Raw genomic sequence first — 17,366 nt, forward strand, 5'->3', positions numbered from 1 at the left:
AAAGATTCAATATCTTCATAAAACCATACTGCTCAATACAACCATTTACAGATATATTAATTGTAGTCCTTCAGACAAGTGATTTGATACCTGCATAATATTTGCCAATTTCCTCACCTCCCATCTTTCAGCATATATGTTTGCAGAATTATTACTTGTTCCCCTCCCTTCTTCACTCACTATTTCTTCCAACTGCTATGACACTGATCTTATATGACAGGAAAATAAAATTGTTTAGCTAAGAAAATCTATAAACAGGAACCAGAAAGGCTATCAGATATGAGAAAAAAGGGCATAAGGCAAAGGAAAAACAGTGCTTTTATATTCTATTTTCAGACAGGAAAGTGGAGGAAGAGTTTGCCAATTAAAATTTTAATTACCCTACTTGAAATTAATTCTTTCTTTATTACGGCAAGTAACTCCAAATACATTTTAAGCTATTCCTCTGCATACTTAAGAATATACCAAAAACTATTAAGCTAAAATTTAATCCTTGAATTTACTGCCCTTTATCATTTTACGGCTTTAAAATCCTTCCAATACAGTTTTAAAGACTGAATTGAATAAAAACATACTATATAAAAAAAAATCAATATTGGAAAGCAACAAAACAGTGTTGCATTGAATAATTATTTTCAATTCTGTCTCAGCACTAACTTCTTCCATATTAATAAGAGTCAGCATAAGGACAATTTTTGTCATCAACTAACATCACTATTTCCAAAATAGTTTAAAAGTATGTAACGTTTCAACTAAAATTATTAACAGGAAAATATTTTAAAATTGTTCTATTGTTTCTACAAATCAAACACTATTTCTCCTCTTTCCTATGGCTACCGTATTTTCCATGAACTGACCTTAGTCATTTGATCTGCGTCTGGTCTGACTGCTGGAGCTACATTTAAGAGTAGCTTTACATGTTCACGCACCTCCTCTGGTATATTCTGAAGAGTACTGGAGCTTAAACGGCTCAGCTGTGTAAGTAATTTAAGCACATGGACCATGATGTTAGAAATTCCAACATGTAACTATTTCCAATATACAACAGTACTTTGTCCTCCTGATGTTTCTCCACACACACCTTTGATATGACTCCTTCCCCTCCTTTTCTAACCCATTTGCTTCTCATCCCTCATGGTCTTCTTTCTGTCTCTCATCAACCTTCAGTTCACATTCCCCTATTTCCAGCTTCTCATTGTGTTCAGGTCATCAGAGAACACAAACACAGTATTTTTAAAAAGGTACATGTCATTATTTGAGGTGTTGTCCACATTAAAACACAGTATACACAATCAAGGCAACGGGATCCCAAATTATAGCAAAGAAACTTGCATGTGAACAGACATTACATTAGCTAATCCAAGTAACTGTCTTCTATTAATGTTCATAGTCCACAAAGAATGTGAAAGAACTTATAGCTAAGCGGATACCAATTGCAGTGTCAAGTAATCAAATAGCTCTAAACTCAGCCATCTTCAGCAGTCCCTACACAGGTCATTCACTGCCTTGTGTTTCACACCCCTTCCCAACAGGTAAAGTACTTACTCCAGAAGACCAGCATTCAACAGATTTACAGAGAAATCAGGTGAAAAATGAAACTTGTAGTTTATAAAACTGGCAAATGTAACCTTCTCTACATATATTTTTATTTCCTACATTTTACTAGCATTCCTCTTTCTTGTTACACAGATAGCATGCACGATAGGATACATTATCGTATTTTTTATGTTGGAGCACTGGTATTGTATTCTAAATATTTAATCCTATTTTAAACCAATAACTTTTTAAATACGAGTATCAACAAATAATAGTCACAAATAGAACAAATACCTGATCCAGCTGTCTACTAAAGCTTTTATAAATATCCTGCTTGTTGACCTCAAAAACTGGTTTCCCTTTATTGAATACCGCATACATAACAGCTCCTAGAGAGTACATATCACTAGCTGTCTCACAGCTCACAGACAGAATATATTCTGGTGCCAGATATTCGGGATTTGGAAGACACAGGGAAGGCAAGTTCGGATCCCATTCCTTACAAGGAAACTTTGGCTACAAGAGAAGTAAAAGAAAGTACATTCATTAGGGATTTTTAAAGAAGATTTTAAATAAGAAACTTATGCAGCAACAAAAAAAATAATGCACTCAAATTCAATTAGGAATGAAACAGAGTAAGGCAACAGTTAAGAATCTGTGTCTGTAGCTTAGAGTGATTAACTGATGCAGTTAAGTCTGAATATTAGAGCTGGGAAGTATAATGTAAAAATCAAAGCACTGCCGTGAGAAATGTGAATTACAATGGGAATTCATTTCAGGAGGTAGCAACCAGGCACTGAAGTGGATGCAAGAGACTAGACTAGGAAGCTTTTGCACACCATCCAACATGCAGGTGAGCAGAAGTGGCACAGGCTTCAGCCTCTGTCTGAAACCGTCACTATTTTGACTCCACTGAGCCAACTCATTGTCTTTTTTCTGTGATGACCAAAGGCAGCACTTCAATCCAGACCTGTGCCATATGTTCAAACTCCCTGTCAACAAAATACAGAAGTAGATATTAAATAAATTATTTGCTACTGAAATGTAAGGTCACGAAACCGGTTTCAGACAAAGCTCTGAATTTGAAATCTAATGATGATAAATGTAAAGACTTATTACCTCCTGCTCAGATGGATTTGTTGACTGGATACAAAAATCAAAGCCCATAATTTTCCATGCTCCACTCTTATTCAAAATTATATTTTCAGGAGTAATGTTTCCATGGACCATTTTCACACTGCTATGCAAAAATGACAAGCCTTCAGAAACCTGTTAATAAAAGATTACTATTTCAGGTCAACTATTTCCCCAAATATTCTGCAAGATATTTACAAAAATTCTATTCCTGTGGTCATGATTTAATTGGTAAGTTAACTAAGAAACAATTCTTCACTATTATTTTAGGCTATGTCTTAAAAGCTATGTAGGAGTGAAATTAAACACAGATGGGTAATCAGCCGATGGGATTACTAATGCTGATTAACCATAACAGCATAAGAACAACAATGCTTTTCAAAGTTGATCAACATCTTCAATAAATAAAACCTAGGAGCTACTGTTCCTCAACAGAAGGTAAAGAAAAGATTTACATATGGGAGAGACAGCTGTATCATACACATATATTCCACATATATAGAAAATAAAAATTAATTTGATTTTGTATTTTCCATATTGGAAGCAAAACCAATAGCAACTTAGACAGCCTCCAGCATTCATCCTCTTTTATACCTACAGTGATCAGGGCATCATCATCTCTCACTTCCTGATTTGATTTACTACAGGCAGACAAAACTTTGGCAGATTACAAACTTCATAAAACAATCATTAATACCAAAAGTGCAAGAAAATTATAAGGACAATCTGTGTCCTACCTGAAGCAAACCGTATTTGGTCTCCACATCATAAAGCTTGTATTCTTTAATGTCAGATGGTAAAGGAGAAGGCAGGTTGTCCCAGTTGCCAAGAACATTAGCTAAACTTGCACAGACTGGTTCTGTACAAAATGCCAAGCAATCCCTGTAGAGGATATACATTGAAATGTTTCTTGCAAATAAGTGTAATATATCTCTTTATTGTGAATGAAGAACCACATAAACATTCGATTATACTTTACTTTTTAGGTGTTATCTAAAACCATGTTTTATTTCAGGTTTTGAATTCTTACAAGTTATTTATACTAAAGAGAAATATATAAATATCTGAAGTATTAAAAAATATTAGTTATTTTATTCTCCAGCATTCACATATATCACTAACAAGGCACACAATGCTTCATAAAAAGACTTACAAAACAATGCTTTTCTTGTCCTAAGCCAGGAATATTAAACAATTCTTACTATTACTAAAACTTTAAAATCAGGCTTTTAGCTGTGCCTAAAACAGACACATACCTGACTGAAGCAATACTTACTGTGGTCAGACAATGATCAGAAACAAAATTAATAAAACGTAAGGTAGCACCTGAATATTCCTTTACTTTGCAAATGAACAGAAGAGGTACAAACAAAAATAACCTTGATGTGTGCACTGCAGTTTGCATGTGAAGTGACTGTTTTCTAAATTATCTACTGTTTTCTTTGTGAAAAACTCCATATCTTGCTTATGCAGTTTTACAGCTACAGTATTTGAAAAACACAGCTGAAGCAAACTTCTACACATGAAGTGCACTGGTTTTAACACTGAGCTTCAAAATTGCTCTGATTGCTGTTATTTTGAGGGAATAAGATGGCAGTATATTTTTCACTTTAGGAGCAAATCAAATGAGAACTAAAGTCAGAGTAACAGAAGGATAGGGCAAGTGTAGTTAAAGCAAGTGAACAGTGCAGAAGCTGGTGTCTGCCATACTGTGCAGCTTCTTTAACAGTTCCCTGAATAATATCAAAACGGAATTCAGAGTAACATAATAAAAAGAAAACAAGTTAAAAATGGCTAAAAAAGCATATGCTTTGGGAGAAACTGCGGCAGATGGAGTATCTAGTAATTAAGTATCTGGGACTCCTCAAACTGCTACTTTTTTATGGGTAGTAATGACATTATGAGTGAATTTGTAATTTGGCTTTTTTTATCCTTTTCTCCAACAAGAAATTAAATATAGAACAATATCCATCTGTGCTGTTACTGGAATTCAAGACCAGTTGTAAGTAAACGTATTTATATGAAATATTTAGAATAAATGGTTATTTGCTATACAAATGCATGTAAAAATTTATACATTATGATATGTATAATATATATTTATATAAAATATAATTATATGGAATGCCAGTAATTTGGACTACGAACATTCTATTAATAGTGGAAAAGCGACCACTTTACACACTAGGGCCTAAACATCTGGCCTTTCTTGCTGTATCTACTTCAGCAGTGCAGGTACATCAGGTATCACTTTGCCCCACCAAGACAGAACAAAGGGTAAGTTGCAAGCAGTTCAACACAACTGTGTACTTTGGAGACACAAAAAAAGGCCAGGTACAGTCGAGCCAGGAGCCCATGATGGATTTCTTCAAGAATAAACACTCTGGGAAGACCTGCAATTCTAAAGAAATCTTACAGCATGCTTGCACAAGGTTACACACACAAATACTCTAAGCAAATTTTTCTTTTATGAACCCTCTCCAAAACCCGTTATATCAGTTTCTGGCACAGCAAGCAACTGGACAGGTTTTGCACAACTGGTGTTCCTACCAGTAGCTGAGCATGCTGAGTATAGAAAGAACCACGGCTGGAACAAAGCACAGGGCATCACTAAAATCTCACAAACAAGAATTCTGTCATAACTACATTCTTAATTTTACTGAAAAGGCTCAATTTCTTCACAAGAAAAACACTAAAGCTTTCTTAACACTCCAAGGTATGAATCTTAGCCTTTTCTTCTGCAGTGCAGAGTTCAGAGGAAAAATAAAGACCTAGTTGCTGAGTCAATCAAAATACTCAATTAATAAGATGTCTGGGGTATACTCCAGAATTCACTTGCATACACTATGACTGAGGTGACCCTAGGCAATTTAGTCCGTAATAGTTTATTTAATCCTTAAGCTTTTGTGAGGGGCATACTGAAAAAGACGAAATGACAGTTTTGAACCCTTGTTAATGCAAAATGTGTTTAATACGTGAGGAAATACATATATGAATATGCAAGTGTAATTTAATCCAAGAAATCCTTCCCAAAGTAGGTGACACAAAGATGAAGACGCATTCCCACAGTATTCCCAGCTCCTAGAAGCCAGTACATTTGGAAGAATACAGGTTAACAGACACAGTCAAAAATGTACTATTTTGAAAGGCAATGTACATGAATTTTCAGTAGGCTATAATTTAGAAATCTACTTTGGAAAAATCCTCTAAAACCTTCATGATCTTCCTCAGTAGATCTGGATCAGGCTTCTATTTTATTTTCAGGTTTCATTTTATTAGGTTTTTGTGTGCTGTTATCACTACACTGGATTAATTAACCCATTATTGCCTAATGACCAACTTTAAACAAATCAAATAAGCACTAAAAAAGGCACACTGAATTTTCTGTCCCTTGACTGGCATCTGAGGACCTTCTGAACATATATGTGGCCATAACACACACAATTTGCTAAAAATCTTCAGTCACACATGCACTAATTACATGCATCTCATAAATGCAACAAATATATAAACAACCTTTTGAAAGAAAACAATGTTTCAGGGAGTTCTTTAAAAGTGAAATTAATTGAACTACTAAATTTTCATGCTATAAGGTCATGTGTAGCCTTACAGCTGCAACTGTAAGATCATGTAACAGATTCAGACCAGAAATGCATCCCATGGCTTGGGGGGACGGGGGGTGAAATCTGAGGGTGGGGTTAATACTGTTCTCACATGAGTAAACACAGTGAACTTGAATCTCATCAGATGTTGTCCTGGGTTCAGCAGCAGCAGTTGTAGCCATGAGCGGGTGGCTGTGTGGTTCTGGGTTGCTGGCTGGTCTTAAACCACGACAGATGTATGTGCTGAATATTCCAGGTATTGTACATCCAGTAACAAAACAGTGATTAAGAAAGTCCGTTCTCAACTTTACTACAGCTTACCTGGATTCCTCCAATGGATGTTGAACAGTAAGTAGTCGAGGGTGCCGGAGCCTGGTCAGCTGTTGAACACCTCGTTTTAGAGAATCAATAATCTGATCCTTTTCAAATTTTTGATACTTGTCTATTAGCTTCTTATCAAAGACAAAAACAGCCACTTCCTAGAAATAAGCAACAAAATTCACTCAGTATATCACATAGCCAAGAAAACAAAGCCTACATGCAATTGCATACACATATTTTGAATAAACAGTACAATCCCACAAATGCAATAAGTATTCCGATGCATACATACATATTGTCCTTACTTTATCCCAGTCATAATCACATGCTACTGTACAGAACCTCCAGGACATATATTTTAACAGTTAAGGTACTAACATGTATTACCAACAGTAATAAATGAACTATAAGCACTATCTACACAGTGACAAAGCAGCAGATCCACAGGACATATATCAGCTTAAACTGAAGTAGATGAAAGCATTTACATCAACTATGAGCAATTAAAATATTTTGAGCAGATGTGCATTCATTTGGCATTTAATATATCAAGCGGTGCTTTATTAAACTAGACCTTGTTTCAGCAATCTGCTCCAAGGAAGTACAATCTATATTAAACTAGACATTCACGAAACGTAATTTATAGTCACAGTAATCAGTTTGATAAGGCCATGATAAAACATTAAGAATTTTTAATGCTTGAACATGTGTAAAAAGAAGTCCCAGAAATGCAGTGGGAAATAAAACCAAAGAAAATAGTTCTTCCATTAAATCTCTAAAAATGGAGCTGAAGATAATTTTTACGAGACCTTGAAATTACAAAAGTAGATGTGAAATAAAAAATTAGATTACATCCCCATCTTGGAAGCCATTAAAAAGAAATAAATCAATTGAAGAAGAAAGGAAATTAAAAAAAAAACATGAAACAAACATTCTTGTACTCCTACAATAGTGTTATAAATAAAAATAAAGGTTAGAAACCAATACAAAATAATACAAAAATACAATTTTTAGTCCCATGAGGAAGTCTAGGCTCTTGTACTGCACATTTTATAACCATTATTCTAATTACAACCTCACAGGAACAGTTACACTATTTATATAAAACAATGAAATTAAGCCCAACACAGAAAAAAATTTGGTTTATATTTTTTAGCTGGTACCTGTTTCATTATGCCACTAGCAGGTGAACATTTACAGCTAACTCAACTAAGTACATTCTTCCTCCTTCTATCCACTGCAGCTCCCTGCTCCAACTCCAACAAGTATGATGGATCAAACATCAACACTGGCACAAAGCAGGCAGGAATCAATGACGGAGGTTGAAAGTACATGCAATACCCACTATTTAAAAAAACTACACATTTGCCATTACAAAGTGTGAATGTATTGAGCAGTACGTGACCAATAACAAACTTTCAAACTAATACAGCCCTTCCGAAAGCACTTCTGTTTAACGACAAGTCAAAAGAATTCAGGAAGCTAATTTTTAAATTGCATAGTGACATCAGCTATGGTATGAATATTTTATGATGGCTATATATAAGTTCTGTTGGCGCTTGTTGCAATCCTTCATGGTTTAAGTTTGATCAAATTTTCACATATACAAAGTTAGGTTACCATATATATGTATGTGAAATTGTAGTATTCTTGGTATGAAAATTATTTCCATAACATTGATTTTGTAGACTTAGTTACTGTAGAGTGTCAAGAACCAAAATAATTTGAGCTGTGTGACACCTTGCTTTCAATACCTTCATTTTGATGTAACACCTGATACAGACATCTCTGCTCATGGACTCTAAAATGTTAACTGTCGTTTGATAACAGTAATTCAAAATATGGCATTCTGATATTCAATTCTATAATCAACATTGAGTTTTATATGCAGAATGCCATATCAACAATATAGTATCTTAACCCCCATATGTCACCAGATACCATTGTAGAGAAGAATGAAGAGATGAGTCATGGGCCATAGAACACACCCTCAATACACAAAAATTACTGAAACAATATAGCATGCTTGGAAACATTTAAAAGTGTTCATGGAATTATTGTTTGTGAACCAAACTGACCTGTCAAATTTTGACTATGAACACATTATTTCTGTTTTCCTTTTCTGTTTTACAAGAATTCAAGCCTCAAGTTACTCAGCCCGAAGAGGAGGGCTACTGACTCTAGGGATTCAATTTCCTTCCATTACTTCCATGGAAAGTTACCAAGATGAAGGCCTGCTACAGCTACACAGTTACCACTTCTCTCCACAGAAAGCTCCAGAGAAGCTTCCATTTTGTTCTGGGTTTTTTTTGGTTTTTTTTTTCATTTCATAGGTTTGAAGGAAGAGTAGCTTCCTCCTGCAGATGAGTTCTTGTTATTTAATTCTGCATAATATTGACTTCATGATATAAAATTAACATAAACCCCCCTAAAATATATTTTAAAAATAATAAGACTGGTCTTCACAAAGAAAGTGAAAAAGTAGAGGCAAAACAACCCTTACCATTAACAACACAGATTTTCATTCATTATGTTAAAGGAAGTATATACACCTTGTTCTACATGCTCTTGTCTCAACAAGTATACTGGCAATGCTTGGCTAGTAAATATAGACAAGTATTAAGAGGAATAGACTGAACACTCAAGAGATCTAAGTTTAAGTCTCAGTTCTGTTCACAAACATGAGACCATCTGGACCTTCTGTCTCACCTCCCACAATTTTAAGCCAAGGGATACTCATTTACTTCAAAGTGATATTAGACAAACCTCAGTAATGACAGTGAGACAGCTGTGTGTTATGATGTATACTGTGTAAGTATTTGCCAGAATTAAGACCTTAAAGAAAACATCTGTTGTTACTGTCAAGAATTTAGATTTTTAACATGAATCACCTAAAAAATATCAGTGTTTAAGTTCTCCACTGCTTTTGCCAAGGAACTGAATGTCACCTGTGCAAACAGTAGTAAGCATTGTCCACAACATGGAACACACATGATGGACTTAACTGGGCTATAATCATATTTACTCATCTAGAACACTTTTAAACACTGACGGAAAAGTGTGAAACAGTTCTCTTTGATTGTGCTTGTGTATTTTATGGGAATCCTGTTGACCGTTGTCCCAAAGACCTGGTATTCACTAATATACACCTTCATAAAGCTTTTTTATCCTTGTATTTTAATCACTAAACACCCCAGTTTCCTATTTCCAGCTTCTTTAGGCAATTTTCCTTTGTACTGAGTCCAACTGAGCTGGACTGAATTTTCTTAATAGCATCCCACAAGGTGCTGTGTTTTAGATTTGTGGCTAAAACAGTACTGATAACACACCAATGTTTTCACTGTTGCTGAACAATCCTTTCACAGGCTCAAGGCTTTCATTTTTTCCTACTCTGCTCCCACAGTAAGTAGGCTGTGGGTAGGCAGGAGATTGGAATGGGACATGAAGAGGACAGCCAACCCAAACTGGCCAAAGGGCTACTCCATATCATATAACAACATGCTCAGTGGTAAAAACTAGAGTAGTGAAAGAGGGGCTTCTGGCTTCCAAGGTGGCTGTTGTTTGGAGACAAGCTTGGGGATCAGTCTGCCTGTGGGATGTAGTAAGCAATTTCCTTTGCTTTACCTGGTTTTCCTCCTGCCTTCCTTCACCTGTTAAACTATCCAGATGTTGACCTATGAGTTTTCTTGCTTTTCTTATTATTTTCAGCCCCCAGTGGGAGTAGGGGAAATGAGTAGCTGTGTGGGTGCTTTGTTGCTGGTCAGAGTCAACTCACCACATCCTCCAAGTCCATTTTCAATCTTGCATTTCTTATTAAACACAGAGCAGTTTGAAACACACACTGACAGTTTAAAATACATGTCCTTATTTACCCACATAAACACCTTATAAACCAAAGAGAATGCAAAAATTCTGCTCCTATCTTAGCCAATGTAACTGCTAAAAAAGGGGGGGGAGGGGGTAAGAGGACAGAAATAATTCTCACTGGGCTTGTGTGTCATAAAAGTTGCAAACAAAACTAGAAAGTATTTCTAAGTTAAAGACTTCAAAAGCTTTGGAAATGTAACGATAATGAAATAGCAATATCTCTTCCTATTAACCTCACTGTATACTGACAAAGCATGTTAACAATACCTGTAAAACATTCTAGCACTATTGTGACGCAGAAACTCAAATCCTTTTATTTTCCATGACATTTTGAACAGTGTGGGGAATAATAGCACAGACTAGGCACAGAACAACAACAAAGAAAATTAAAAAACAAACCAAACCAAAAATATTTAAGGACTACAGTTCACAGTCTATCATGTAAACCAAATGATGTAGTGGAAAAAAAACATTAAATGTGATCATGTTAAAGACTATGTCATTAATATAAAAGCAAGGAAAATTTTAAGGTAGCAGTTGAGTGCTTGATTTTAGAAAGTTTGTTTTCCCTTTCATTTTTGTTCTCTATTTTACCCATAGGCACGCATGCATTTTTTCAATGAATACTTAAATGTAACTCAATATGCAAACACATGTTTTACCAAAGCCTCCCACTGTGCAAAGCAAAACAGTCTCTGAACTAAAATACTGAAAAGCTTTCCAATATTACTCTGGTCTTTTGCCAGAAAAAGATTTTCCTCCAGCTTTTGGGGGCTCTATTTTTAGAAGCTTGTCAGTGTTTTTTGCTATCAATTTGTTTCAGCCATAAGGTACACAATACAACCATTTCAGTTCTAAAATGAATCTGCCTTTAAAGTTCAATAGTAGGAAGCATTAATTTCAAAGCTAATGTATGCACAGTCAAAACAACAGAAAGTTGACTTACCTAACATTAACATATTTAGAACTACCACAATAAAAGTTAAACACACCTACAGGAATCTTGAAGTGCAAACCATTGTGTCCTTAATTCTGCTAGCTTTAGAACCAAGCTGAGCAAAAAACTACAGGCTCTGTTGCTGAGAAAAAAATGATGGCATATTTCATAATTACTTTAAACTGTAAAAAGACAGTATTGTTGCCAGAAGAAAAAAAAAAAAAAAAGCTGCAAGATAAATAAATTGGGGAACCAATCCATGTTTAAAAAAAGCTTCTTTCTTCTTTTAGACCTTGTCCTGGAATTGTATGCTATGAATGCAAAACCACTTCCTTCTCCAGCAGTGAAGGCTTATCACCTATATAGCTGAGGACATTATATTTAAAAGATGTTCAGTTCTTCATTTCATTTTAATTATGGTACTACCCTTAGAAGTAGTCTGCCCAGTTGGATTTTGTATTTAAATGCCACTTACCAACTGCTACCTAATAGGCTGTTATCTAATCCTTACAAACTAACCTATAAACTTAGGTCTTTACTTGGCCACCCACCTGTTTTGTTGATTTTTTAGTTCCATTAAATATCTTCCAAGCAAGACCATTGCCACCACTGGCAATATGTCGGCCAACATCAAACTCCCTGGTAACAGGATTTCCCATGACTGCACTGGTGACATCAGCCGTTACCTTTGTAACGGTACTCTTCAATTTATTCAGCATGGACTCCATTGTCTCAACTGTGCCCCAATGTATTATCCTACAAAGAGAAGGAAAAAAAAAAAAGAAAGTTTCACAATTTCTGCTAACACAAGACACATGTTGAAAGGTGTAACACCTACGCAAGGGCTTGCAATTATACATATCCATACAGCATACAATTATTTGCATGTGCATGCCTGGGGATTGTACATCATAGAATCACATAGTCAACTCTATTGGAAAAGACTTTTAAGATCATCGAGTCCAACCATTACCCCAGGACTGCCAAGACCACCGCTAAACCGTATCACTAGGGTCCTCATCTACATGGTTTTTGAACACTTCCAGGGACCGTGATTCCACCACTTCCCTTGGGCAGCCTGTTCCAATACCTGACCACCCTTTCAGTGAAAAAATGTTTCCTAATATCCAGTCTAAATTCCCCCTGGCACAGCTTGAAGCTATTACCTTTTGTCCTACCACTTGTTTCTTGGGAGAGGAGATTGACTCCCACCTCACTATGTCATTGCTTCTACTCCTCCTCAAAAACTTCTAAATCTCTTGATCATTCTTCACTAGATGTGACTGAGAAATTCAACCATTTCTTAAAAGCAGGTAATTAATAAAGCAGAGAATATGTAAACTGCTCCCATGAAGAGAAAGGCTCACACCTGGTATATCAATATCAACCAACAAAGGAAACCAAATCCAAAAGAAACCAGGGTACTTGAATTCCAGTGTTCATGGAACTGCACGTTTTCTGAAGAGAGGGACTGCTTAAGATTCCAGACCAGAAGAATAGATGTGAATTATATACAGAAGAAAAATGTGTTCTTTCCTATACTGTGCTTGTCAAAAATTAAAATTCATGTTTTTACCCATCAGACTGCTGACATGTGTATGATTTAAGTACTAATGAGCTTAAGTATTAATAAGGTGATGCAAGGGAAGAAAACAAGAAACCACCTTTTTATGCTTTATTTTAACAAAATTGTACACAGAAGTTTTTTACATCACCTTGTAAATTTATGAGCTAAAGGATGGTGGTAGCTTTCAATTCAGTTCATCTTCCCCTTAGTGTGTACTTCCATAGTTCCTAAGTTGTCTTAATTAGTTTCAAAAAATCTGACTTGCCTATTCTGCCAGACACAAGTTCTGAAGCCTATGTTCATTTATACAATTGTATCTCTGATACAGATACACAAGAAAGAATGAATACAGGAAACAAGCAGTGAAAAATAGAGACAGACATTCGTCTTCCTTATCAGTGTGAGCAAAGATGAAGAGAATGTAAGAAGAAATTATTTCCTGGAATCAGCATTACGTGGTATATTCAAAAGCAATATTTAAGGATATGTCTTCATTCTTTCTTTCAAATAAGGTATGAAGAGCACTATTTCTTCAACTTATAGTAAAATAAGCCTAAAATAGCACATCAGGAAATGTACTGAAATCTGCAGAAATACTATCTTCAATTATGGCCTTATTTGTCATATACTCGACTCACTGGCATATAATTTGTATTAAAGTACTTCTTTGAAAAACAGAGAAAGTAATTACTATTCAAATGGCAAAGACAAGATTCTGTTGTGTCAAAGATGATGTTTATCAAATCATGATAACAAGGACAAAAGCAGCAAAAGGCATTAACAAAGAACCCAGTGAGCACCGGAACTAATCGGTCCCAAAGTCCTTCTGATTACATGAGGTGCTTGCTTGTATGAATTACAGATCTTCCCACTGTATTATATACATTTATAAGGCAATAGTTTGGTCTATATAATATCTATATTTATTCCACAGCTTTTTCCATAGTCAAGACACAAATGGAGTTTGTTTCCTCTTCGCAGCTCTTTAGTCTCACAAAACCTGGAGCAACCTATTTTAGATACCTCTATAGCTTGACTGAAATGAACCACACTAAAGTTATCCCTGCATGCACACCTTCCTTCCCATAGATCTGATGCCATTAGAAATCAGGACAAATAATCTGATTAATATTAAATTGGAAAGATAGACTAATTTTCTCAAAGCAGTAACAGATACACTAAACTTCTTTAAAAGTTATATGAGTTACTGAACAATTCGCTCCAGCATATTGTTGCAGTTATAGCCCACCTTCAGTATTCCATAGAGCAATGCAGAAATACACTAAATGCTCTGGCTCCATAGATATTTCTCCATTTTCCACGTCAGCTGAGCGACTCAAATTTGTGCTACTAAATGAAGAACCAGAGGAGGAGTTTTAAGAAAATGTATTATAAAACAGGAAGGCATCCTGCTACACAGATCTTGATCTTGGAAATATTCAACTTTAAAATCAGAAATATCAGTTATAGCTTCAAAGGGGACTATTCAGGAGCACAACTAGGTTTAACTGCAAGCACGTTCAAGGTGGAGTTGGTCATAATTATGGGGACTGTGAGTTTCAGATGAGGAGCTGAGTCTGAATACGATGAGATAATCTTACAAATAAGTACGTACTTGCTTGTTATGTATTAAGTGTTTTGTTGAGAACATATCTGGAGATAAATTACAGGAACATAGAATTCCTTAATTATTTTGTTACACTATGTGACATTTTATAACAATATGTTAATTTTACTTTAAGAATTGTGCTGTGGAAAAATGCATACAATTCCTAACTCTGTAGCCCAAGACCAAGCAGCTGTTAAACACTGGCTAATATCCTTGTATAAAGGAATATTTCATTAACCTGATAGAAACAAGGATTGTGGAGTATTCAAAGTGGGAGATATTTCCAGCTCCCTGAGATTTTATCCTGCAGGTATTCCATGGGGCAAACTCTACATGATAAAGGACTATGAAATCAATCCTAATGAGTTTAAGGTAACCATAAATCTAATTTATTTGGTTTTAAACCTTGTGCTTTTTGCATCATTTCATTCACTCCCAGCCGTTAAACCTTCTCTAGTATCAATGCAAAACAATCTTGTGTTAAAACACTGAAAAATGAAGAGACACTTTGCAAAATTAGTTGTGGAAATATTATGAAGAAAATAGATGTGCATGTTCAAATTCCTTTGTATAAATCTGAAAGGGAGCTTCTCTACACAGCTGGTGGAAAAATTGTGTAGCCTTGATTAAATCATAAGTTCTCTCCGCTGTGGGTGAAAGTTTAACCCTAGTAAGAAGCCTGGAAAAGCCACTTCGTAAGAATGTTAACAGCATTCCAGTGTCTGAAGGGTTAGGGTTTAAAATCAAGCCCGGTAGGCCCTGTCCAACCTGTTCCTCTCCAGCTTGACAGTATGCAAACTACTGTTTAATTTAGCTATGAAGTAAGGACTATTTAGAAACTTATTTCTCAATAAGCAGCTTCTGGTTTAAGTTCATGTCCATGTAACATTACATGTTTGTAGAAATCCTTCTATCAGCATTTGGACTGTACAAGGTACCCGGAAAATCCATTCCAAAAAAAGCCAAACACAACCCATACACCTATTTTGGGTAGTATCAACAATACAACAAATCATCATGATTAACTGTATCTGAAATATACAATTTTAGTTCACAACTGTACAAACCTTGGTTTCTTTAATTCTTTTAAAACTTAGCTACTTTTTATAGAAAAATTAACAACCACAGGACAATAAAGAAAGTCACCCACAATGAAACTTTCATTTCAAGTTAAAATGTAATAAATGAGAAAAGTATGGGATATTAAGAGTAACAGTGTTCAGACAAGCAATACAGGACATTCAATAAAAGTTTGAGAACTTTGATGTCATCCTGTTTGAATGTCATGTGTAATATTAATGCTACTGAAACTAGCTCCATGAAAACTAGAACTAATCATAGAAAGAAATCTGGATGGGCAATGTGTTGTTTTCAGAAATTCCCCTCCCAGCCAATAATGGTCTTTATGCTGATGTACACCAGCAACAATATGCCAGAATGATGACGACTTAATCACTTGGAAAGATAGGAGGAAACAACTAGCACAGGAATGAGAAACGAGGCAAAACATTAAAAATGGTGAAATAAAGGTAAATCCAAAACAAAGATTCCTCAGTTCCTCACCATTCTCACTTAATGTAAAACAAATTCATGATTTAAAACTATCAATTTATACTAATAATCCATAACTAATTCATAGCTTCACCTGATGTATGGATACAGGTGCACACTGTAAGGCCAGTGCATCATGCACTCTACCAGCATTTTCACATATCACAAGCTGGGATTCCCCTTTGCAGACTAAGACAGCAGGCAGGTGCATGAGTACTTCATGCCACCCAACCTAAACTTCCATTCCATCCTACTGACCCAAACAATGATGAATTCACAGAAGAAATAGGTAACAGAACAACTGAGTCTCAAAGAGAGAAAGCAAACAAAAAACACGCAAAACCACCCAGCAAACACATTTTTTTTCAGGCACAACCAACCTCTTGCACTTGTTATTAGAACAACTGGAGATTCAAATGCAATGATGAACTGAGCACGGTGTAGCTGCCCTCACTGCAAACCACCCTCACAATATTTCTTCATCATTTCGGTACTGAGCTGCAACTGACACCCCACCAGAAACTCACGACATGAGATCCATGCAGGGAAATCTGCCTGGCCCTTGCTGGCAGGTGGAACCTAACCTAAACGCTGCACAAACCCATGGACTGTCTCTAGGAGAGTGTCTAGACAAAGTATTTACTGTTATTTTCGGCGAGCCCGGACTCACACCGCTCCTTCGAGAACCCCCTGCCAGCGGCGCGCAGGAGCTCCCGTCCTCCCCGCTGCCGAAGGGCCGGTGGCCATCCCCGCAGCTCCGCGGGGCAGCCGAATGGATCCTGCCTGAGGCAGGCGGCAGCCGGAGGCAGCTGGCGGTGAGTGGCGTCTGCGTGCAGGTGATCCCCAGGCTCGAGCGGCTCAACGGTCCCCTCCAGGCCCCGCTCACGTAACGATCGCGCCTCCTGAGCGGCACCTTCCCCTCCACCACCCTGCGCTGCGCCCCTGGGACGCGAAGCCACCGCCCCGTGCCCCTGCTGGCTCTTCCCGCCCCGCACACCGCCACTAGGCCACAAGCAGCCGCTCCTGCCCGGAGGCGCGAGGCACAGGCCGCTTACCTAAGCTCGCGGGAAGCTTCAGCTCAGCGCCCGGCTGCCTGTCGCCCTGTGGACCCGGCGCGCCGCCTGTCACGCCAGCTCCGTCTCTCGCTCCGGTCCCGGCTCGGCCCCGTCCCGCTCCAACTACTCCATAGCGACAGCCACAGCGCCGAGAGCACGCTCACTTCCGCCCCGAAGGGGCGGTGCT

The 17,366-nt window shown here is 36.9% G+C and overlaps 1 protein-coding gene across 1 annotated transcript in view; it reads right to left on the bottom strand.

The window, feature by feature from the left end:
* SCYL2 (SCY1 like pseudokinase 2) overlaps positions 1-17,326 on the bottom strand; it is a 36,794-nt gene extending 19,468 nt beyond the window's left edge. Inside the window, exons 1-7 of the mRNA XM_005144339.3 lie at positions 17,180-17,326; positions 11,949-12,153; positions 6,594-6,751; positions 3,408-3,552; positions 2,656-2,805; positions 1,831-2,052; positions 858-974 (exon numbers count right to left, since the gene is read on the bottom strand). Of these exons, the coding sequence (XP_005144396.1) occupies positions 858-974; positions 1,831-2,052; positions 2,656-2,805; positions 3,408-3,552; positions 6,594-6,751; positions 11,949-12,125 (969 nt within the window). The 5' untranslated portion in view covers positions 12,126-12,153; positions 17,180-17,326. The remainder of the gene's footprint in view (positions 1-857; positions 975-1,830; positions 2,053-2,655; positions 2,806-3,407; positions 3,553-6,593; positions 6,752-11,948; positions 12,154-17,179) is intronic.
* Between the last annotated feature and the right edge of the window lie 40 nt (positions 17,327-17,366).

This window comes from Melopsittacus undulatus, chromosome 5 (assembly GCF_012275295.1).
Source record: "Melopsittacus undulatus isolate bMelUnd1 chromosome 5, bMelUnd1.mat.Z, whole genome shotgun sequence".
Taxonomy (NCBI): domain Eukaryota; kingdom Metazoa; phylum Chordata; class Aves; order Psittaciformes; family Psittaculidae; genus Melopsittacus; species Melopsittacus undulatus.